Below are 22516 nucleotides of genomic sequence, written 5' to 3' on the forward strand. Positions count from 1 at the left end.
CGAGAATAAAGATTGACTTGTGCTAAAATAGGGGGTCGTTTGAAGTGTTTTGTTAGTGATTTTCACTGACATATCTGCCCTCAGCCAATTAGATGCAAGGATTTACGTGGCTTATAACAGTTGACAGTGATTGACAAGTTTCATGAAACGCTGCCCCAGGTTACACATACCATTTTCCTACTCAGACAGTAAAATAGAAAGCTATCAATGAACATCATCAATGAAAGATGTCCGAGATCTCATATTGTATCCCCAGCACGTATAAAGGTATGGACTAAATGACAAGACGTCAGACAAATAAAGCACCATCCAAGGAGGAGTAAGAGAGAGAGAGAAAAAAACTACCTACCTCTGGGTGGCTGGGGCGAGTTGTATCGGGGCGGTCCGCCTCTTATGAAGGGGGCGCCACCCCGCGCGCGGAAGTTGGTGTTGGTGCCGCGTGGTTTGGCACCGCCGCGACCATTTCTACTGTAGTACGGCTGGTAGCTGCCATAAGAGTTAACTGAAAACGAAAGATGTGAGAAAAACGATCATGAGAACAAGGAAAAGTAGAAATTACGCGGTGCGTAATATATGTCCCCGCCGGAAGTAGCATTTTGTAACAAAATGTGCAATATAGGTAAAAAATCAAGGTCAAAGGTCAAAGAAGTCAAAGGTCAAAATTCTATGTAGAAGTTTTGAAGCCCTCACCTAGTGCCATCACATAAAGCAAATGGAATCGAAATTGGGTTAGAAATGGCGAAGGAGTAGCATTTTGTAGCCAATGTACAATATAGGTCAAAAATCAAGGTCAAAGGTCAAAGAAGACAAAGGTCAAAATTCTGTGTAGAAGTTTTGAAGCCCTCACCTAGTGCTATCACATAAAGCAAACAGAATCGAAATCGGGTTAGAAATGGCGAAGGAGTAGCATTTTGTAGCAAAATGTACAATATAGGTCAAAAATCAAGGTCAAAGGTCAAAGAAGTCAAAGGTCAAAATTCTGGGTAGAAGTTTTGAAGCCCTCACCTAGTGCCATCACATAAAGCAAACGGAATCGAAATCGGGTTAGAAATGGCAAAGGAGTAGCATTTTGTAGCAAAATGTACAATATAGGTCAAAGGTCAAGGTCAAAGGTCATAACTGAAATTCTGTGTAGAAGTTTTAAAGCTCCCATGTAGTGCTATCATATAAAGCAAACAGGATCAAAATTGGCTCATAAATGACAGAGAAGTAGCAAATTGAAGATTTTGATCACACACGGACGCACGGACGCACGGACGGACGGACGGACGGACGGACGGACGCACGGACACACACACGTACGGAGCCCGTTTCATAGTCCCCTGCTCGAACTCGTTCGGCGGGGACAATTAAAGTCGATGATTTCACATTACACAAAATCAAGTTTGTGGGCACTCCACTTGCCACATGATCTTTTCCAGTTAGTTTGAACACAAGAGAGCTTTATAGCTCTCATTAACCAATAAACCGCCTGAAAATATCCCTCTTAATACTCCCTAAAACACCTGAAACTGCCCGTCCGCTTTTTCATACTCTTATGCTTTACCATTTTTAATGTCTTCATATAGAAATAACATAATTTGAAAGAGGCTAAAGGTCAACAAAAGTATGTCAGAATTACTTCCATGATGCATCATTTTAGAGGTAAAGTCCTGAAAGGCTATCAAATAAATGTAACTTATAATATAAACAAAAATAAACATGCAGTAATTTATTTTGCATAATTTAGAAAGTTGCCGATATGAGAGTAATATTGCTGTACCTTCTAGGGAACAATAGATCATTATGTACAGAATCTTCAGTTGCTAAGGGATACAAACAGTGGATAATTGCTCCACAGAGTTCCACAGAATCAGCAAATTCACTTTATTCATGCCAAAATTTCCACACTTAAATTGAGATTTACAAGAACAGAATTACGACAACCCTAGGTACACCCATGATTTCTTTTATCATGGCTACTACTAAAACACTGATCACTTCATTGCTTATTTACGTCCATGTAGGGCAATTTGTCAATCAGTTGCAATGAAAACATCTTGACTGAAGAAGCTCATGACTTTGAATAACCCTCAAACTTGTGGGCAAAAAACATCAATTTTCATACATGACGAGAGTTTTGTTATAACAAGTTTTCCTTTGAGGAGTTGATGACAACCTGCTGAGAGTGGATAATATCAAACTCACTTTTGATCTCTTTCCTTCTAAAGGGTATATACTGTATACGCCATATATTTCACGAGTCTAAATTTTCACGAATTGGGAATTCCCAAAGATTTCGCGATTGGTTAAATTCACGATCGTGGAGTCCTGTACTACATGAAGAAATGTACAGGCGTACGTCACATTCACATCGGGATTAGAGTCAATATTTCCACGTGTCTTTAATTTTGCGAATAGCACCCGACTTGCAAAATTTGTGAAAATAAAAACCTCGTGAGATATTTGGCATATACAGTACATGACCCTCTCTAATACCGCACACTGGTGACAAGGGTTGCAAAGAATGAGAAATGTCATTGTCAAGTCACTGTTAATATGAGAGCTCTCACAATATCACCAAAATTTCACCAAAAGGTGGAATAAGGTATCTGTGGAACAAGCTGTTTTCTTTCATTAAAACGGGATTTCATCATAAAACTGAACCAGTGGTGTGGTATAAAGATATATACTGTGAAAGTGGATATTTTCGCGCGACTAATTTTTCGCGCTTGGCCTTGTCAGAAGACTTTCACATGTTTTTAATTCCGCGGAATTGAGACGTCAAGTACTGGAACATAAGGCATGCAAAAATATTCGCATGCTCTTATTTTCGCGCTTGCTTCTCGTAGCGCGAAATGCGCGAAAATTTCCACTTTTACAGTAGATAATTTTGGGACCTTAATATTCATTTCATCATGATGAGAATCTTTTTATAACTATGTTTATTACAACGGGAGTGCACTGTATCATTATGCCGATGCATCCATGGATGTTACATCAGATTGAATGTCAGGGAGGGCTCGACAGAGGGTATGGACAAAAAGACAATTTTTGCATATGACACTCCGCCCTTTCCTCACCTGGGGAGTCATTGGCCTGTACACCTGAGTGTCCTAGCTTGCCGTCCTGCGTCGGGGACTGCGTGTGAGCCCCGTCGCGGCCCCCAGCATGGTTGTAGTCCTGGGCCTGGTCGAGTGCACCCTGGTAGCCGCCCAGGTCTTGGGACGGGCCCACCTGGCCCGGCGGAGAGGACTGCATGGCCTGCATCTGGGGCGAAGACCGCATCGTGGTGGTCATCTGGAAGGGCGGGGCGCTGGCGTTCATCTGCGACTTTGGTGGTGGTATGGAGCCTGGAGTAGCAGAATGCAAGTTTTCGTCATAACCTCTGTAGATCAACTACCACTGAGCACTGACCATATCTTTGATTAGAGCAGTGTCATGGCTGGCGAAACCGTGGGGGCCGTGGGGGCCCGGGCCCCCACACTTTTTGTTCACCATACAAAGTAATACAGAAGATGTCATCGGTTTGCCCCCCCCCCCCCCCCCCACTGTTTTTAATCTGGAAGTACGCGTAAGTGACACTAAAAAGAAATAGATAGATATCTTGAAGTGTGAGCGCAGTGAGGTTATGTTTTTCCGCTGAAGAACTTTTTTTTTTTGCTTGTCAGCTGAAGAAACCCGGAAGTGGAAGGAGAAAGATGAGCTGAAGACCTTTTTTTTTTGCTTGTTAGCTCATGAAACCCAGAAGTAGGCCCCCACACTTTTGAAAACGCTCCGCCGGCCCTCAGTGTTACAGCAAACACAGTACTGACACAGTCTCACTGTCATCGAGGTCTCCAGCCTGCAAGCTGTATGGTCTTCCGTGCTACCAGTCAGTGTCTTTATTTCACTGCTTTTACTGGATAGAGTATTACTGCAACTACCTTTGTACATACAATTATCATTGTAGATGAGCCTGATGGCCTTTTTCGACTGTTTCCCCCAAGTCTTTTGATCCAATTTACGGATTTGTATTTTCATGTGCATATTTGATATTTCTAATGTTTCAATTCTAATGTTTGCAACTGTGGAAGCTTTTCTATTTCTTTTATGCATACAAAATACACTGAACTGAATTTATTCTAAGCACAAAAATGAATAGAGTGTAATTAAAAGCATGAATTAATCTATCACTATGAAGAATGTGGAAAAAAGACAAGTCTTAAAAATATTAAAAACATCAACATGTTGATCGACTGTCCGTCAGTCTGTCCGTTTGTTTCACCAGACGGCTTACCCTGTGACTTGTCTGATGATGGTTGTTCCCCGGGGAGGGGAATGGTGGCCTGGGAGGGGTCCGTGATGGTCAGGGGACTGGACGATGAACCCTGGGCCATTTGTGATGAGAGGCCCGATGAGACAGAGTCACTGGGCAGCTGACCACCGCCTGTGGGAAGGGACCACATGGAATATTAGGGATGAGACCAGACAGAAAATATTGCATATCAACAGAGAACAAACATTTGATTTATCGCCTCTACCCTATGGAATAATTTTTGTGTGTAGTTCACTTTTACAAATCTTGGCTCCTCATGAAATTCGCAAAAGTTTCAAGCACACTAAAAACATCAATTTTTACTGCATTTTTTTTTTGTGTGAAGTGATTCATGAACTGTGACCTGTCAGATAATTTTGCGAGCAGCTGGATTTGTGATCAACTGTGGTATGATCAGCTACGCACGCCAGGGTTGGCCATTAGTAGCTGATTGTGGAATTTTCCTTATTAACTATCACAATTTCCACCATGATTTCAATCATGGTCTTCATCAAGGAGTAATCAGTGATCTCATATCGGACCTTATCAGATCCTGAGGTCAAACGTGTCAATCACATTGATCTAGGAAAGTTTTGGACTGTTAACAACTTTTCTAATACTTTTTGAATACTCCACGGTTGAGAGCACAATTTCAATGGTGTTACATATTGCGATAACATGCAAAAAAGTTTGACAATCAGCTACGAATGGATAATCGTGGTATCATGAAGGATCTCACGACAGTGAGAACATAGCGCGACACTTTCTCTGGCCACTTCGCAGATCGCCTCCTCACCTAACGAAGAGTAGCCACCCTCGGTGCCGCCTAGGCCGGGTGAGCTGTACTGTGACGACGTGTGTGAGAGGGACGGTTGATTCAGGATTGCGGATTGTAAGACTGACTGGTCCTACAGCGGAAAGCAAAGGGGAAAAGACAGACAAACATCAGGAGATAGCACAGTGTCAAAGAGTTGATGTCAAATTCAATTCTTTTCTACACCATGTCAGGAGATTGCAATCAACATAAACATTGCTTTACCTGACTGACAAATTGCCCTACATCGACTTTAGGGCTTTTTACACTTGTAAATTTTTGCTTAGCCCCGGACTATCGGTGGGGCTAAGGGGGGGCCTTAGCCCCACCGATAGTACGGGACTATCCTTAGCCCACTTTCTGTTTACACTCGTTTTTGCCAAAGTGGGCTAGCCCCACCGATAGTACGGTACTATCTGGCCCTGCAAAATAGCAGGGGTTAGCACCGCAATTGCGGTGCTAGCACCGCAATTGCGGTGCCAAGCAAGTGAGTGTAAACAGAACGAAAAAATAATCCTGGGCTAAGCGACGGAGACGAAGTGCGACCCTCACTGACCAATCAGAAACGAGGTAATCAAGTGCTGCCGGTGCGTGCGTGTACGTGTACAGTACACAGCGTAATTATGAATATTCATGTGGTTTGGAAAGTCCGGGGCTAAGAAAGACGAGTGTAAAAAGGTCAGTTTTCTCCTTAGCCCCGGACAAGAGATAGTACGGGACTAATTGGCGAGTGTAAAAAGCTGAAAAAATTGGTACGGGACTAACGATAGTCCTGGGTCAGAGAAAGTCCGGGGTTAAGAAACACAAGTGTAAAAAGCCCTATAGATAAGCGATGAACTGATCAGTGTTTTAGTAGTAGCCATGACAAAACAATCATGGGCCTACAATTGTACATGCTCACGCAGGATTTGAACCTTTGACCTCCCAATCTCCGGACAGGCATCTTATCCACTAGACCACCAAGCTTCCGCCCGACAGCAAATGCTGGTTCTAATCCTTGTAGCATGCAGCAGGTACTGCGCAATTATTCAAATGGATGAAATTCTTCCATCAAGTTGTTTTTATTGCATCTGATTGAAAAATTGCCTCACATCAACACAAATAGCACTGAATTGATCAGTGTCTCAGTAGTAGCAATGACAAAAGAATCATGGGCATACATACATGAGGAAAGACTGCCAGCACTCACCCAGAGAAGACACCTGTGTGATGATCAGGAGGTCGTATGTTCAAATCTGGCTCGATATACAAAAGTCTTGTTACATAGTGTATCTACCTCAAAAGGTTTGTAATCACCAGAGAGTGCCTACTTTACCGCTCTGTTTTGTACTGTACCATTCAGTGTCACTCCACTTTGTAGGTTGATGTATACTTTGGCAAAAGGAAGCAAGTGACATACCATCCGAATATGAGTTATTAATGTTTTCATAATTCACATAATGAGCTCTTCTTCCAGGCCGAATTTCATGCAGAAACATTCATCCTATCTAAGAGATATGTTAGATAAGCCATCATGATAGTCCATTGACGTCAGTGTAAATGACAGACACATTTTGCTCTTTTACGAGAAATGTCACTTTTGTCACTTGCTTCCTTTTGCCAAAGTAGGGCAGTATTATTTTACTCAGTCAGTCAATCATTCTCAGCCTGTGCATACTCAGAAGCAGAGAGTATTGAAGAGAGCCAAGAGAAAACCAAATCAAAACATGCTCATATGACGCACCTGTTGCTTTAGTAATTGCGTATCAACAGGTGGGCTGGGAAACTCGGGGAGCTCATTCATCTTCGTACTCGTTGATGTTTGCGACGAGCCGTACTCGACCTGCACGCTACTCGTACTCGAGAGGTCTGTCTGCGCACCAAAGCCCGAGCTGGTGCCCTCTAACGTCTGGCCGGGGTAAGGCGCCGTGTCCCCCAGGCCCTGCGAGCTGTACGCCTGCTGCGAGCCGTCGTATCTCGATTGCGTTTGGTAGGCTTGCTCTGTGCTTAGCTGAGCGTCCGGTAACGTCTGGTGGTCTCGCGAGGACTGCTCTGACTGTGAGATTTCTGGATGGGGGTGGAGACAGACAAGAAAACGAGATGTAAGAAAAAGTTGTTCTCATGAAACTCACTTCATGCCACAGGGATAGCTAACGCAAAGACTGTCAATGGCAAATTATGCTTGGTCAACTTGCACAGTACAATATGCAGTTATAAGTGGAAATTTTTGTGTAAATTATTATTTCGGCCTCAGATGGGCAAGATGAATTTTGCATATTTTCCGGAATTAAAACGTATAAAAGAGTCTTACATATAACAAGCAAAAAATCATTTTTGCGCTAGATTCTTGTTACACAAAAATTGTCCACTTTTCCTGTAGGTAGATATTAATGCATATTCCCCTGACAAACAACTGGAGAGCACTTCACATTGATACTTGCATCCCTGAGCGCTTACAATCATCATCTCTACTTACATGATCCCTTTCAAGTCTTGTAAACCCAGACATTTTCAAACTATCTAAAAATAACGTACAGACACTACAAAAACAAGCATGTACAGAGAAACCCCATTGAAACAAGCTCGCGTACAGGTACCACTTCTAGTGAGGTATCACTTTTAGTAAATTTGGCTGTTTTTCTGTTGCTATGTATAGCTGATCTTTTTTTTTGGGGGGGGGTACATTTACATCGAGGAACAGATAATAACAAAAAGTAAAATTGGCGGTCTCAGCGACTTCATTATAATGATAATAATGAGTAACACTTATGTAGCGCTTACTACAGATGTTTCTAAGCGCATATTATAAAGGGTTTTCCTGAGAAAACAGCTCATATGTCCAAACAACTCGATCAAGCACAACACACGTATCTCCCAAGCAGAGGGCGGGGTCAAAAGCCTTACCTGCCGAATTTGTCGACGACTGTACGCTACTTGTGAATGTTGAGGAGGGGATGAAAGCTTGTGATACGGCCACCACTGCTGGGTCCATGTGAGGTGCTGTAAGGAAATTATACAGCGAGATGGGGAGAGAAAGAGATAAACAATTACTGTATACGCCAAATATTTCGCGAGGTTTTTATTTTCGCGAATTTCGCGAGTCAGGTGCTATTCGCGAAATTAAAGACTCGCGAAAATATTGACTCTGATCCCGATGTGAATGTGACGTACAATGTATGCGTGTACCCTTCTCTGTTCAGTACAGGACTCCACGATCGCGAATTTAACCACTCGCGAAATCGTCGAGAATTTCCGATTCGCAAAAATTTAGACTCGCGAAATATATGCCGTATACAGTAATTCTTTTACATAATAAAGATGCAGGCACATAGTATACACACACAAAAACTCACCACCTCCTCCCTCCCCCCCCCCCCCCACCCCCGATATACTTTATATGCCATAATCTTAGCAAATCGGGACTTCCGGACGATTTCGTGAGTGTTTAAATACAACATTGTACACCATCTTGAAGTAAAGCAATGAACGGAGCAATGCGTGCGTGCACATCAACATTCATGTACGGATCAGAATTGATATCTTTGCATGTTTTTAGATCTCAGCAATTAGCACCAACCTTGCCAATATTCACGAAAAATGAAATCATCCCGAAATATTAATGGCGTTTACAGTAAGCATAGCCGAAATAGCTCAGTCCTATTAGGGTTTAACGACATAATAGGGGATGGTGAAGGATCTACTCACAGTCGTAGTCGAGCACCGAGTCCTGGACAAAGTTGAAGTTGCCGAGTACGGGAGCGAGCACCTCATTGACGTCGCGCTGTTGCTGCGGCGCTGGTTGCGGCGGCTGCTTCGATGACGGCGGCATCTCGATGGGTTCAGGGGCCTGGGGCACGTCCAGGACCCGGGATGGGGCAGTCATCTCGGCCAGGGTCTGCTGCTGGGGCTCCGACGACTGCATGCTGCTGGACATTTGTGCTACCTGTTGGGCACACACATTCGATTCAATTCACATTTATTTCACATCTCTTAAAAAAATACATGACATCCCAAAGTATAACTACATACAAATAAGTGCAATGGCACACAAACACCACCACCCAATAAATGCGGCAGATGTGGAGGACCAGCAAAGGCCCTTGACCTGTCAAAGCTTGTCCTCGGTAACATTACTTTTTAACCTGTTGAGAACGGACTGATTTTGCCACACCACGCATTTCCCATTGACACCTGCCCGAGAATACTCGGGACTCATCCTCAACGGGTTTAAAAAACATCAAACGTGGCAACAGGAATGGGCATTGAGAGTGGTCAGTGCGTGGCATCCTGGTTACTGATTGGTCATGCGTAGACCACTGGCACTAAGCTTGAATGAACATCGCGGAGGTTGCTATGAGCAGACCTATCGTCAAGAAGTGAAAGGAGGTGACACAATTGCGTCGGAAAGAATACTTTGAAGGCGATTTTCTCGAAACGCTGATTTCCTAGACCACTTGACATGGTCTCATAAAATCATCAATATCTCTGCAAATGAGTACTTTTATGAGTTGTGTTACACATGAGATTAAAGCGGAAGAGTAAGGGAATAATGTCAAGTCATTTTTATAAAAACGACCTCCCTCGACTTTTGGATTTGTTGTGGCGCGTCACATATCATCGTTACCTCAACAGGGGCTTGCTGCATGGGAGGGGGCTGCATCTGTTCCTGCCCCGCCCCGCTGTAGTAGCTCTCCGAGGGGGCGTCGCTCAGCGCCGTGTCCTTGAAGCTCTGCACACCGTCCTCGAAGTTCTCCTCGAACGCCTCCTCCTCTTGGACCTGCTGCTGCTGCTGTTGCTGCTGCTGCGGAGGGGACTGCTCCAGGGGCTCGAAGGAGGCGGCTGCCACGGTTTCTTCTGCCGCTGCTGGCTGGGCTTCAACGGGAGCAGGCGGGATGTTGTCCAGATAGCCGCACTTGTGAATCCTCTGTACCACGTGGAAGAGGTCTTTGTCTGGGGTAGGGTTTTAGATACAGCTAAGGAAATCTGTACTCACAGTCAACTGAACCTTGTGCAGCAATGCGACATGCCTACACATCAATTTTCTCTGAAGACAGATAAACAAAGAATTAACTATGCTATTCTCAACGAAATGAACTTATTAAGGACAGTGACTCTGCAAAATTTTATCCAAATTGCCATCTTCTAGAGGAAGGCTGATTTATACTTAAAGGTGCATGGTCCCGGTGTTTTAGTCAAATGCGTACGCGGGCGCACGGCGCAAGTTTCCTATAGAGACCTACGCTATCGACTCCTCTTTAGCGCTTACGGTTTGGCCCACTTCCCCGAGTCCGAAGAAGTCCGATCCACTGTAGTCAGTGGTCCGATCACAGTTCGACTTATGATTCGGCTGAGGGGGATGACAGCTTTAGCAAACTTCTTTTGTGATGTCATAATAACAAGCACATATGCATGCACCCTGGCATTAGTACAGACTGTGCGATGCGCAGAGAAGAAAACGAAGGCAACGTTACTTTGGAACACCTACGCACTTTACTCTTGATGACAGCTCAACTTCGGTAATCTTCGTATCAATGCTAACGGTGATCGGCAGTATCATCAACAGCGCCCTCTGCACTACCGGGACTATGCCCCTTTACAAAAAAGTTTGCACATACCAGATAAAATAAAAGCACAGACAAATGCAGTGATCATCACATTGGTTCACTCGATCAGAAGGCTCAGGCAAGCTAGATATATAGACAAAAGTCTCAACTGCCTGGAACTGAGACTACTGCATGGCAGCACACCCAGGCAAGCTCAAGGTAAAGAGGATACATGTTGTACTGCACACTTCCTTCTCTTCCTCCCGTACGTAGCTGTTCAGGTGGTTCGTGGCCAGCTCCAACTTCTTGTCAAAGCTGCAGCGGGGGGTACGAGAGAACGTTTGAATACCAAGGGTAACAAACTTGGCAACAAAACATGTCCAGTAGAGGAAACGAGCTGAGAGGTGAGACGTCGGATGCAAAACAATCAAACATTTGCCATTGAGTCAAGAACATGGACGGATACACTTCTTTGCACATAATACAACTGGAAGAAAAAAAACTGTGTTGTCGAGAAGAAATAATGTTATACATGGTTGCAGCTGCAATTTCGTCCAAGGCCTGGCCCAGTGGTCTTGGGGGCTAGCTCAAGCCAAATGCTGGCATACATGTCCGTTTGAAGTGTGTGTGTGTGTGTGTGTGTATGTGCCCACTGAAGAGTGGTCTTTTGAATTGTTTTATTATCGGCAAAGAGTACCCATGTCACCACTTTCTAGGGATCATGGCTCCGTTTTACAAGCATTTCCTGTAATTCCCAGAAAAGTCACAACAATGGCACATGACAAAATCTACATTGCTTTGCAAAACATATTTTTGCCTGACACAGCAAATTATGACATGGCAGTAAGAGTAAATTCAAGTGTCAGCACCACGCTGATTTCAAAACGCAATCAAATTCATGCAAGTAAGGGCAAAATTGCTTAGCAGACACTTTTTGGATATTCCTTCAACCTGTTGCTTGAATGTGCCGATACAATGTATAATCTCCTGGTTATGAACTTGGCCTGCAAACAATGCTTGTTGCAATGTCACGCAAATTTCAGACAAACTTTGGATTTTGAATCTAAAACCCTATTTGAAAGAAGTACTGACACAATTTGGATTCAGAAAGAAAGAAAGAAAAAAAAAAAACAACAGGCTTACTTGCATTCCAAACTCTAGAAATTTAGAAATACCCTCAGGTGGACTGAACAGCTAAGTTTTTTTGCTGTCATGATAGATAGGGCACTGGTTTTAATACATTTAAATGGGCATTCCAGATGATTTTCATAATTTCACATCATGCGGTACATAAATCGTCAGCTCCATGTATAGATTTGTGGAATTTATTGTGGTCCTTGAACAGAGAAACCAATAAACTGAAAATCTTAAACAAATTACACTGAACAGTGTTGATGACATCAGAGCCTCACATATTTTAGAAATGTAGCAGAGTGATTCCATTACAATACCGCTTGCTCAACAAGTTCACTTGAGAAGAATCTATGCATACCTTCTTCTTTTGTTCTGCTTCCTTGAGCCCGAACTCGTACATTCTTATGGTGAGGCTGCCATGTCATCATCCTTGTTCATTGCAATTTGTTATAAAATTTGAAAACATTCTCATTCCTCATCCCAATCACTATAAATTCTGAAACTCTGAACTCAGTTTCACTAATTTATGGTTGTTCAAATGTAAAAGTCTGAAAATCATCCAGAGGTCCCCTCTAAGTACAACCTCATTGCTGTGGCCGCCAGGAACATTGCGTAAAAGTAGTATTACCACATTCTCACTGACCTGACGTCACCATTCTCTGCCTCCTGTTCACCTTCCTCCTCTGCCTCTCTGCTGGGGCTGACCATCTTGTAGAACTCGTCCAGGTGGGTCAGATCGTCTTCTTCGAGCCTCTGCAACAGAGAGAGGGGGGCGGGGGAAGAAGAGGGAACACCAATGAGTTAACTAGTTCTAGATACAGAGGATAGTTGAGACACACTGTTGAAGGCACAAAGAGTCAGTGCATGCAGATATAGTAAAACACAAAAAGCAGAAAAAAAAAGCAGGCCATTAAGTTGTCAATATAAGCACAGCAGCTTGAGAATATGTCAATTAGAATTATACAATTTGTTACATAAGATATGTCACTTACATGTTGAAGAAATGGGCACTTTTCATTAAAAAAGAAACGGGGAATTCTCTCTTTATTTTCTTTATATCACTGTTAATACTTTGTATGTAACATCACAAACTGTTACAGTACTACGCAGTCTTCTCACGCAGCAATGGCGGCACCGAACCTTTAAAAATATGACACTTTTGCATGGACAGTCCAATTTTCTTCAAACTTTGCTGATGTGTTCTTCCCAAATTGCTGCAGTCACTCAATCTACATGAATGTTTGGGTTTCATTCCACTCTGAGCATCAACCAATGGACCATTCCACCTGCTCAACAACCCCCCCCCCCCAACCAACCCCCTCAAAAACCCATCCCTATGCCCACTTTCAACCAAAGCCCCAGTCAGACCTACCACGGCACCATTGGTCCCCGCCAGGAAATCGGCCCTGACGTGGTCCTGGCCCATGTGGGAGAGGACATCCTGCAGGAGCAGGACCTCGGTGATCCGGCCCAGGTCTTGCTCATGCCTCTGTTGTTTCTCCCGCTTGGCCTCCTTCTTCTGCGCACGTGTTGCCTGGATACCACAACAACAGAAAACACACATGGACACATTTACAACAACCAAAACATCACATGCAAAAAGGCATGGACATACAATTAATGGTATAAAAGTATAATTAATGTCTCAAAATTTTGTTCTCTCTTATCAAATACATTATTCACGGTGAACTTCATATCACCATTATATTCCACAAACATCTTGGTATAACATCTATATTGTACTGATGTCAAAGAATCTACAACTGGCACTGTCCCATGCAACAATTTGGTGTGTTGATTTCATTGAGCCATTCCCTCCCCCTCCCCCTTTATGGCATCAAGCCAATGGCTTCAGAATCAAAGGTTCCATTTCAAAATGTGAAATTTCCAGAATTTATTGCTTTCAAGCTGGACATTATGACCTTCGAATCTATGCTACACTTTAGAGGCTGTACATGCCACATTTACATTCATCAGTTTAAAACATGACAACTTTTAATCCCACCTACCCTTGCCCCTATTAAAAAAAATAACCAAAATGAGAGAAAACTTTATACAGGAAATTGTTTACAATTGTTCATACATGTAATACAAGAAGTGGAAAATACGATTTCACCTTCACCTCGAGATACATGAACCCTTACACTAAAATCAAGATATGCTGGTAATCGAATATGTTGCTTTCATGGTGTCATATTGGTGTATTTTTTTTTTTTTTTTTTTTTTTTTTGGGGGGGGGGGGCCTTGTTTTTGACTTAAAGGGAGACATCTGCATGTACTGTACCTCATTGAGGATGCTGGTGAACTGTTTGGAGAGTTCCTTGGCAAACTCTAGCGACGCGCTGACCTCCTCGAAGTGCGAGACCGCCTCCTCCTGGTCCTTGTTGAGGGCCTTCCCACTGGACACTGTCGCTCGGTAGCCATCAAGCTTGGTCTGAGGACAACACATGGGGAGAAAAATTTGTTTGCTTCATTTTTCCACCTGATAAGATGCAGGGTGGTCCACAACTTGAAATTTGAGCATGTCGCAAGCTCACGATCTGAGAATATTACAAAAACTGTATGTGCGCAGAGCGCACACCACAAGCGCGTAGTACGCAATATTTAAAGTCAATATTATCTCTCATGTTTTGCACACAAATGTACCAGGTACATCGACTGTAGCTTGATGTTTCTTTATTATGTTTTGCACATGTTTTTCGTATTATGTTTGAATACAATTCATTCTGAGCTTGTTGCAAATTCTTGACGATGTAGCATAGCATGTTGCTAGCTTTTTCTGTTGCACAAGAATTTGAGCATGTTGCACAGCGACATGCTGAGAGCCCTCATGGACCACCCTGAGATGGATGGATAGTCCATATTCAGCTGCACTAGCTGGTCTTCCATAGGGTCCAGCTGGATGTGAGGTGGGACCACTTTACTTAGTTATGTGCCCATGCTCTTTGCGATGAATGGATGAAGCGGGATCTTTTACACGCATGAGTTGTGACTCTGTCATGCACCATGCAGCAGGGGACCTCCACCTTATGTGTGACATGTACATGTATCCAAGGGATGCATGAAATAACGGTGATGGGGGAGGGGGGTGGTATCGTAATGTGGTTCAGTCACTTGTGCATTGATCTGCCTCGCAATCCATATGACTCGGGTTCATTACATATCGAGTTTAGCTGAGCAATGTTGTGTGTAGTCATGCTGTCCCCTCCAGTAAGAGGCAAAAACACTGTATTTCTGGGATAACCCATTTTAATGGAGTAGGTCCAATGGGTGAGGTACAATCACTTCTCATGCATAGAAAAGATATCCCACTTCATTCATTCATTGCAGAGAGGAGGGTGCCAACCCGGTGAAGTGGTCTACCCATACACCCACACCAGAAAATGGACGAATGATGCCAACCCCTCGTGGTTCGCCCCAGGTGACTAGCAATAGTCGGCAAGTGGTATCAACCAAGCATATTGTGCCACACACAAGAAGATAAGTGATAGGTACATGTACAATGTATTGCACTTGTGAAATTATACAGAGATGGTGCAGAGGAACTGATTCACAGTGATTTAAGAGTTTTACAACCGAAATGTCTGCATAGAAAATCAACATTGTGACATACAATGTAGTTGTGACACAATTTTCTCATTCTCACTGTACACTAAATATGAATTGTACTGGTAGACTGCAATGTGCCTGTGTTAGTAATAGTATCTAGGTGCATGGTAACTACTCAGTTGGTAATAGCTACAGTACGTTACTTCAGGGTAGGTCCACAACTTGAAATTTCAGCATGTTGCAAGCTCAGAATCTGAGAACATTGCAGAAATTGCATACACTGTACACCATGTACAGAGCGCACATCACGGGCACATGGAGTATGCAATATTTTGCAGTTTATCTGTTTTTGCGCTGTTTACATTCAATGTTCTCTCTCATGTTTTGCACACAAATATCTAAGTACCAGATAGTTTGATGTTTCTTATATTTTGCACATGTTTTTCACATACAGATGTTTGATTACATTTTATTTTGAGCTTGTTGTTGAGGATGCTGCACAGCATGTTGCTGACTCTTGAGGATGTTGTACAAGAGTTGAGGATGTTGCACAAGAATGAAACCCTTCGTGGACTACCCTGGTTACTTCCTTTTGCCACACCCAAGGATGTGTGAAGTGACCTTTGAAATGTGTGCCATCTTTTTCCTACACACCAATAATCCTAAATAACACAACATCCACAATTCAGCATCTGCCATTCATAGTCTTTATAATAAAAAATAGCACTAGCTTCGGTACATGATGTTAGTGATTATCAAAGTGTACATTCACAATTTATAGTTAGGTTTGAAAAACAAATCATTCCAAATCTACTATATGTTAATTGTAAACAGAACAAAAGAGTTACTGTAAAACGAGAAATTTTCGCGTGCATTTTAATTTCGCGAATTTCGCGAGCGCCAAAATTCGCGAAATTAAAATGCACGCGAAAGTCTTTGTCTACACTACATGCATTGAACGCCAGTGGCAATTCGCGAAAATTTCATGCCACGAAAAAGGCTGTCGGCTCCAATTCGCAAAAATTTCATGCCGCGAATATATCATGTTTTACAGTATGAATGATAACAGTACCAGTACATTTCACAGATTCCTTGGGGTTTTTTATTCATCGTAGAAGGATTCCTATGAGAGCAATTTGATGTTGATGAAAAATATCAGACTTTTCTTGATAAAGCAATAACAGCATACATGTACTTAGAAGCTGTTTACACATGCACACACAAAAAAAATAAATAAATGAATAATGTCTCCGGCGACACTTCGTGGCGGAGGCATACAAAGAACCTTCCTCCCCCACGAAAGAGCAGATTTTATGACCTTAAACAAGAATACATTGAAGTCCATGTTGATCAATAATAGATGCCTCATGGTCTATGTATGATAGCATTCTACATGTATACCTTGATATCATACAAAGGTCCTTCTTGTATTTTGTTCCATTAAGAATCCAATATTCATGATCTACATACCCCATTGTTTGCTTTTTTTTTCCCCTGGATCTTTCCACCAACTAGTAACATTTCGTCAGGAGATCCATTTATGATCCACTTTTGTCTCGTACGTGCACCACACACTTGCCTAGATGTTGAGCCTATGAAATATTATATTTCCATTTTCCCATGTATTTTTGCACTTGAAATATTCATATTTATGCTGGAAGTGGGCATGCAATAAATTCAAGAATAATGCCTCCGGCACCACTTCGTGGCAAAGGCATAAAAACTCATTGACTGAACCACAACAGAACTGCTTGATAAGCCATGACGAGAGTGAACACCATTTACATTCTCAGTGCTCATGGACCCATGTTACAGTACCAATACTCTTTAGTCCACATACATTACATGTAGAATACAAAGGAAGACGTTCACACCTTACACACAAACATGCAAACAAACAAACAGAGACCAAAACAGATAGATTTTAAACAAAACTTATGATGATAATAAACACAATCTCTTTTTTTTTCTGTTCCAAGCAGTTTTATACAGAGCATCAGGTCTGAATTAATCAGCATGGTAACAGTATTGTACATACATGTACTGTGCAATTGTAGGTCACCATCAGACACCGATTTAATCAGGTTTGTGATGTGGAACCCTACAGGGGCCACTTATTGCCCTACAATGTAGAGCTCTGCAAAGCTGCTATAATTATATCTCTGACCATTTAAAGTGAAGGAACAGACAGCAATACTACAGCGTATTATTCCTTGCACCCCAGGGGCCCGCCACCATTACTCCCTTTGCAGACAGTGATACCCCGTGATGCCCAGCATTTACTGTACGCTTAAAACAGTCAGACTACCGTAGCGCACAGGAAGCAATTCACATGTTTCAATCTTTGAGCTACTATTATTAAAACTGGAAAGAAAAGGAAATGCAGACATTGTGAGGAAATCCTATTCAAAATGGCTATGATACAACACCTTCACAGGAGGTGTCCAGCATTCAAACATTGACATCAGGGAGCTAGCATACGGTACTTGAACTGTGCTACAATGTACACACATCTCAACAGGCTAACAAGCTTGTACCGGTACTTTACTTTTTAATGTGATTCTGAAATTGGGGAAGCATTTCTATTGTCTCATCCGGACGTGAAAAGAAAGTTCAGTTTTCGGGGGGACAAGTCCGACAGAATCGGGGACGCTCAGTAGCTTAAAGCCTTACAATCGTGGCGAGTGGTTTGTGCGGCACAGAGACGAACGCAACACGCTGCCTCCCCCCATTCTGTATCAAATGTCGTGACACCGAATGAGAATAGCGCTGGCTCAATGGGTCAGCAAACACACATTGGATATAAATCACCTGAGCTGTCCAAGCCAGGAGAGCTTCCGATCAGTGCCGGATCGCACACTCACAGTGCGCATGCGCATGAAGAGAGGCCAAAAGAGCCACACATCTTCTGGCCTCTCTCCTCTAATCACCGCAGCTCGCAGTCACAATGTTTGTGTATGATGCGTACACACACACACACACACACACACACATGTCTCAGTGGCAGCATTGTCCCACACGTTTATGGATACAGTCGCAGCGGACGGGTGCAATTAACTCACTGTTTTCATTTTGACCTGACCTCGCTTTCCTCTTGAGTGAACACGTTTCGCACGAAAACCGCTAGGAAAGTGTCGTAGCAAAACTGCTGTAACTTTACTATTTATTCATATTTTTTGATAATCCAAACGGTTATGAAAAGTAAAAACCTCATTTTAACCTGCCATTATGTTACATTTTTTAAATAACGATGATAAAATATTCCAAAATGGAGCATAACTTCACTCTCAAAACGTAAAATAATTGTCAAAAATCGTTGCTAAAATTTCACATTTTGACTTCGTGAACAACAAAAAACTTTCAAGTATGTTACTAAGTATGTATTTCTTTACGGAACTCTTAACTATCACATTCGAAAAGTCATGCGTCCGGATATGTCTGGAAATAATCGAAAGAGGTGCACTTTCTACCTTCGTTCCGAGCACGAAATTTCATAGTCATTCGCACACGGGAAGACAGGGTACAGTCCCACCTACCCACATCTTTGTTGCTCTCACGTCACCTGTGCTTCAGTGCCGTACGGCACTGCAGCACTCTCGTACCGGGAATTCGTAGTTGTCAATGTTACTTACTAGTGCAGTAAAATCTGCGTAAAGTCCGAATAATCCAATGTCATGAATTTGCGACTGGTATCATAGCTGATAGATATTCACATTTTGGCTACTTTCTTTTTAATAGGCCAGTTCTGATAACGTAAGTACTTGTTTTTGAGGTGGCGAAGTCCCCTGCAGCACACTGCTACATTGTACTTATAAACACCACCCAGCCCACTCTCACAGCGTAGCATGCATGTGCAGTATACTAGGCACCCACAGCATGCAGCCACCTCGTATCTCGCCCAGTGACAGTACACTGCACTGCATCGACCAATCAGCTTGCTGGATCGAAGCAGTATGGGGAAAGTCCTTTCATTGCGCAAGCGCAAATCAGTTTTTCTTAGAATATGACGTCATTATTCTCGTTTGCTGCTCCCGTACAATTTGAGATTTCTGACAACATACCTCATTTATTTTCACGTGTAACTTCAAAAATAGGTCTTCGGCAAAGCGAACACCACCCTGCTAACGTCCGCCCATGTCTAATGAATATGTACCCGTATGTCAAGTTTCATGAATATTAAGTGGTGCGACCAGATGTGTCTGGAAATAATCGGAGGGTAGTTTTCCGAGACAGCGAATCATGAAATGTTGAATATCTTAAAAAGTTCTCAATGGTTTCTCATGATTTTTCGTATGTACATGTAGATAGAAATCATGATTTTGCAATGATACTGAAAGTTTGAGCGATTTTGGTCAATGTATAGCGGAGATATGAGAAGGTGAAATTTTGGTGAAAATGAGAACGCCCGATTCGCACTGCGTTTCGTGGGTTTCGGGGGAGTTAATTATAGTCGTCCGCTGTGACTGGATAGCACTGCAGTCTGGCATTGCGCAATTGCATTCGTTCGTTCGGAAGAGTTACACAATAACGTACCATTAGGGGTGACGATCGTCCGACTTTAATGCTACAACATACACACACAGGGGCTAACATCAGTGGTGGCCTGGGGCCACTAAAAGTTGATGTTGGGCCATCAAATTTTGGAGACAGCTATCTTTCAGTGGCCCGATTGGGCAAGAAATATTAAAATTGAAATTGACTTTTCGGGGGGGGGGGGGGGGGCACTTTACTTCATTTTCAGGCCTTTTGTTGCCCGAACAGATCATCAAAGAAAAAAGTTTGTGTCAAGCCGTGACACTGTTTTCATTGTTGACTGAGCTGTCAGTAAATAATTTCATTCATTGCTTTGACTGTTCTCTTTCCCTAAATGACATGAGCTCATGTAAACTTGTCAATGCAAATCCCGACCATCACGCCAGACGCACTTGCGCCACTAATTGCATTCAACAAGTACACTGTACACACATACCAAAGAAATCAAACTCTCCCGCTTTCGACGGGAGATCTCCCGCCGAAAGCCAATTTTTGCAAAATCTCCCGCTCTCCCGCTTGAGATGCAATTTCTCCGCCCTGGCTCTGTGTTTCCCGCCTTGAAATAATCTCTTACTTAGTGTCATCGTATGTCCAAAAATCAGCCTGAGATAGCACGAGAGAGCGTCTCGAACCCTAGGGCTGGACCCCAGCCGCAAGGAGCTTCGCGCTCGTGACGTGCGCACATTAAGTTGGAGTCTCCCATTTGCTACAGTATAATCAATTTGGTTTCAGGCGGGAGAATCTCCAGATCGGAAGGTGCATGGGGTTGGAGTCTCTGCATCTGTAGGTGTAAAAATCATTAAAACACTGGTGACACATTTCTATAAATATTTGGTTGCGTGTTAAAAAGCAATTTGTTCTCCTTACATAACTTAAGCATGAACACATACTCATTAGAGTGTCCTTGTACAAAAGGTTTTGGAAATGTAGGGATAGAGGCAGGGGAAAACCAGTGTGTATAAGCCAGTTCGTAATTAGCTCACCGCATGTACACATTGGGACAAATTGACCTTCTTTTTTCTCAGTTGGTTAGGCACTTCACTCATTTTCAAAGCAACATAATGCATAAGTTTGCCCGACGTAACAATTTATGGAATTCATATTCAAACAAAGAATGAACTTGCGTTTAGACCGGGTAACCAGAATGGCCAATGACATTTCAGGAGGCATCCATTTCATTGTTTTGTATTGAATGCATGAATAACATTTTCTTTTGATATTGCCAAATACCATGCAGGCTTGCTGTCAGGTGGATCTGCTGGCAAGCACCATCTACAGTACAATTGTACATGTAGTCTACATGAGCATCATGGGTATACGGATAGAATAATCAGCTAATGTATCAAAGATGCTTATCTCAGTGAATTTTCAAACCAAAATGCCTGTTGTCACAAATGACCTTTTTCTGCTCGTGCGCAAAGTGGAACTACGTGTGTACAAACTGGTCTATTGTCATGCAGAGCACATGTAGCACTGGGCCAGAATCATCATGTGTGTATAATGAAATCTCTATGGACTGCAAGCCCTTTATACTGTAGCTTACTCAACACAAAACCTGTATGGAGCTGTGTACATGTATCTTATGGAGCCCAGCCAAAATTTTCCCCCTTTGTGGTTGTCTAGTTCCTTCGGGCCAAACTACTTTTCCTGCGTTAGTCTCCTCGCTGAGTCAAGTTATGATGATCAAGGTATTATTCTTGAATCATGAACATGATTGACAGCATGAATTCAGCACAAAGAACATGCCAGATCGATATGAATGACTAATCATGGAAGTGAGTTGCAAGCACAACCGTACAGTTTTCAACACACTTGCACCATGCTAGAAGCTGGGTACCACAAACCCATTAAACTGCTTGTTTTGGGCAACTATTTAAAAAAAAAAAACACACACACACACACTATACCAAAGGTACACATGATGTGTAAGCAAGTAAAATGAACTGGTACAATGTACTTGCCTAAAATATGATCTCTAAATTAGACACTAAAACCCGAATTCACAAGGATGGTACAACATGGACAAAGACCACATTTTTGTATGGGGCGCCAAGTGTCGCATGGAATATTTCGTTTTAAAATCAGTAATTTCATCGACGAAATGATCATTTTGTCAACAAAATAGGCCATGCGACACTTGGCACCCCATAAAAACTAGTCTTTGTCCATGGTAATAAAACATGGACAAGATTGTGCCACCTTCCTGAATTTGGGCCAAAGTGTAAAGCCCTTGCATAAATGCCTATCATGGGCACACAAGAATATTGTTTAAAAATAATCCCTATGTAAAGGGCCAATAATATGCTATACTGTACACTTAGGTGTCAATATCTGATCATGAGTTGTCAGGGGGCCATCGACAACCACATGTACACAGCTTTCTACTGGGATTAAATACAATGTTCTAGCGATACTTGCACACGGGGCAAAGGTCAGATGCACACATCCTCAGGTGTGGCAAAAGGAAGTACATGTATCTGCCCTGCTGCGCCAGTTCACAATAAGCGTGCTGCCAAGATGTACAAGTTTTGGCCTGTGTATAACACTGGTCAGTACCAGTACTGTGCTTTTACAATGTACATCATATTTAAACCCAGTATGCATGAGAACCTTGTTTAAAGCTATTCATCACGTGATGTAAGCTCTAGGAACGCATTTAGGATTGCTGACCTTGGAAAGTTTGACCTC

The 22516-nt window shown here is 42.7% G+C and overlaps 1 protein-coding gene across 1 annotated transcript in view; it reads right to left on the bottom strand.

Moving 5' to 3' along the window:
- The window catches only part of LOC140235757 (uncharacterized), a 35474-nt gene that overhangs the window by 7722 nt on the left and 5236 nt on the right, over nucleotides 1-22516 (bottom strand). Inside the window, exons 2-13 of the mRNA XM_072315768.1 lie at nucleotides 14031-14180; nucleotides 13119-13280; nucleotides 12390-12499; nucleotides 10845-10927; nucleotides 9694-10019; nucleotides 8775-9012; nucleotides 7974-8069; nucleotides 6814-7136; nucleotides 5073-5184; nucleotides 4259-4408; nucleotides 3063-3332; nucleotides 350-502 (exon numbers count right to left, since the gene is read on the bottom strand). Of these exons, the coding sequence (XP_072171869.1) occupies nucleotides 350-502; nucleotides 3063-3332; nucleotides 4259-4408; nucleotides 5073-5184; nucleotides 6814-7136; nucleotides 7974-8069; nucleotides 8775-9012; nucleotides 9694-10019; nucleotides 10845-10927; nucleotides 12390-12499; nucleotides 13119-13280; nucleotides 14031-14180 (2173 nt within the window). The remainder of the gene's footprint in view (nucleotides 1-349; nucleotides 503-3062; nucleotides 3333-4258; nucleotides 4409-5072; nucleotides 5185-6813; nucleotides 7137-7973; nucleotides 8070-8774; nucleotides 9013-9693; nucleotides 10020-10844; nucleotides 10928-12389; nucleotides 12500-13118; nucleotides 13281-14030; nucleotides 14181-22516) is intronic.

The sequence above is a fragment of the Diadema setosum genome, chromosome 12 (assembly GCF_964275005.1).
Source record: "Diadema setosum chromosome 12, eeDiaSeto1, whole genome shotgun sequence".
Taxonomy (NCBI): Eukaryota; Metazoa; Echinodermata; class Echinoidea; order Diadematoida; family Diadematidae; genus Diadema; species Diadema setosum.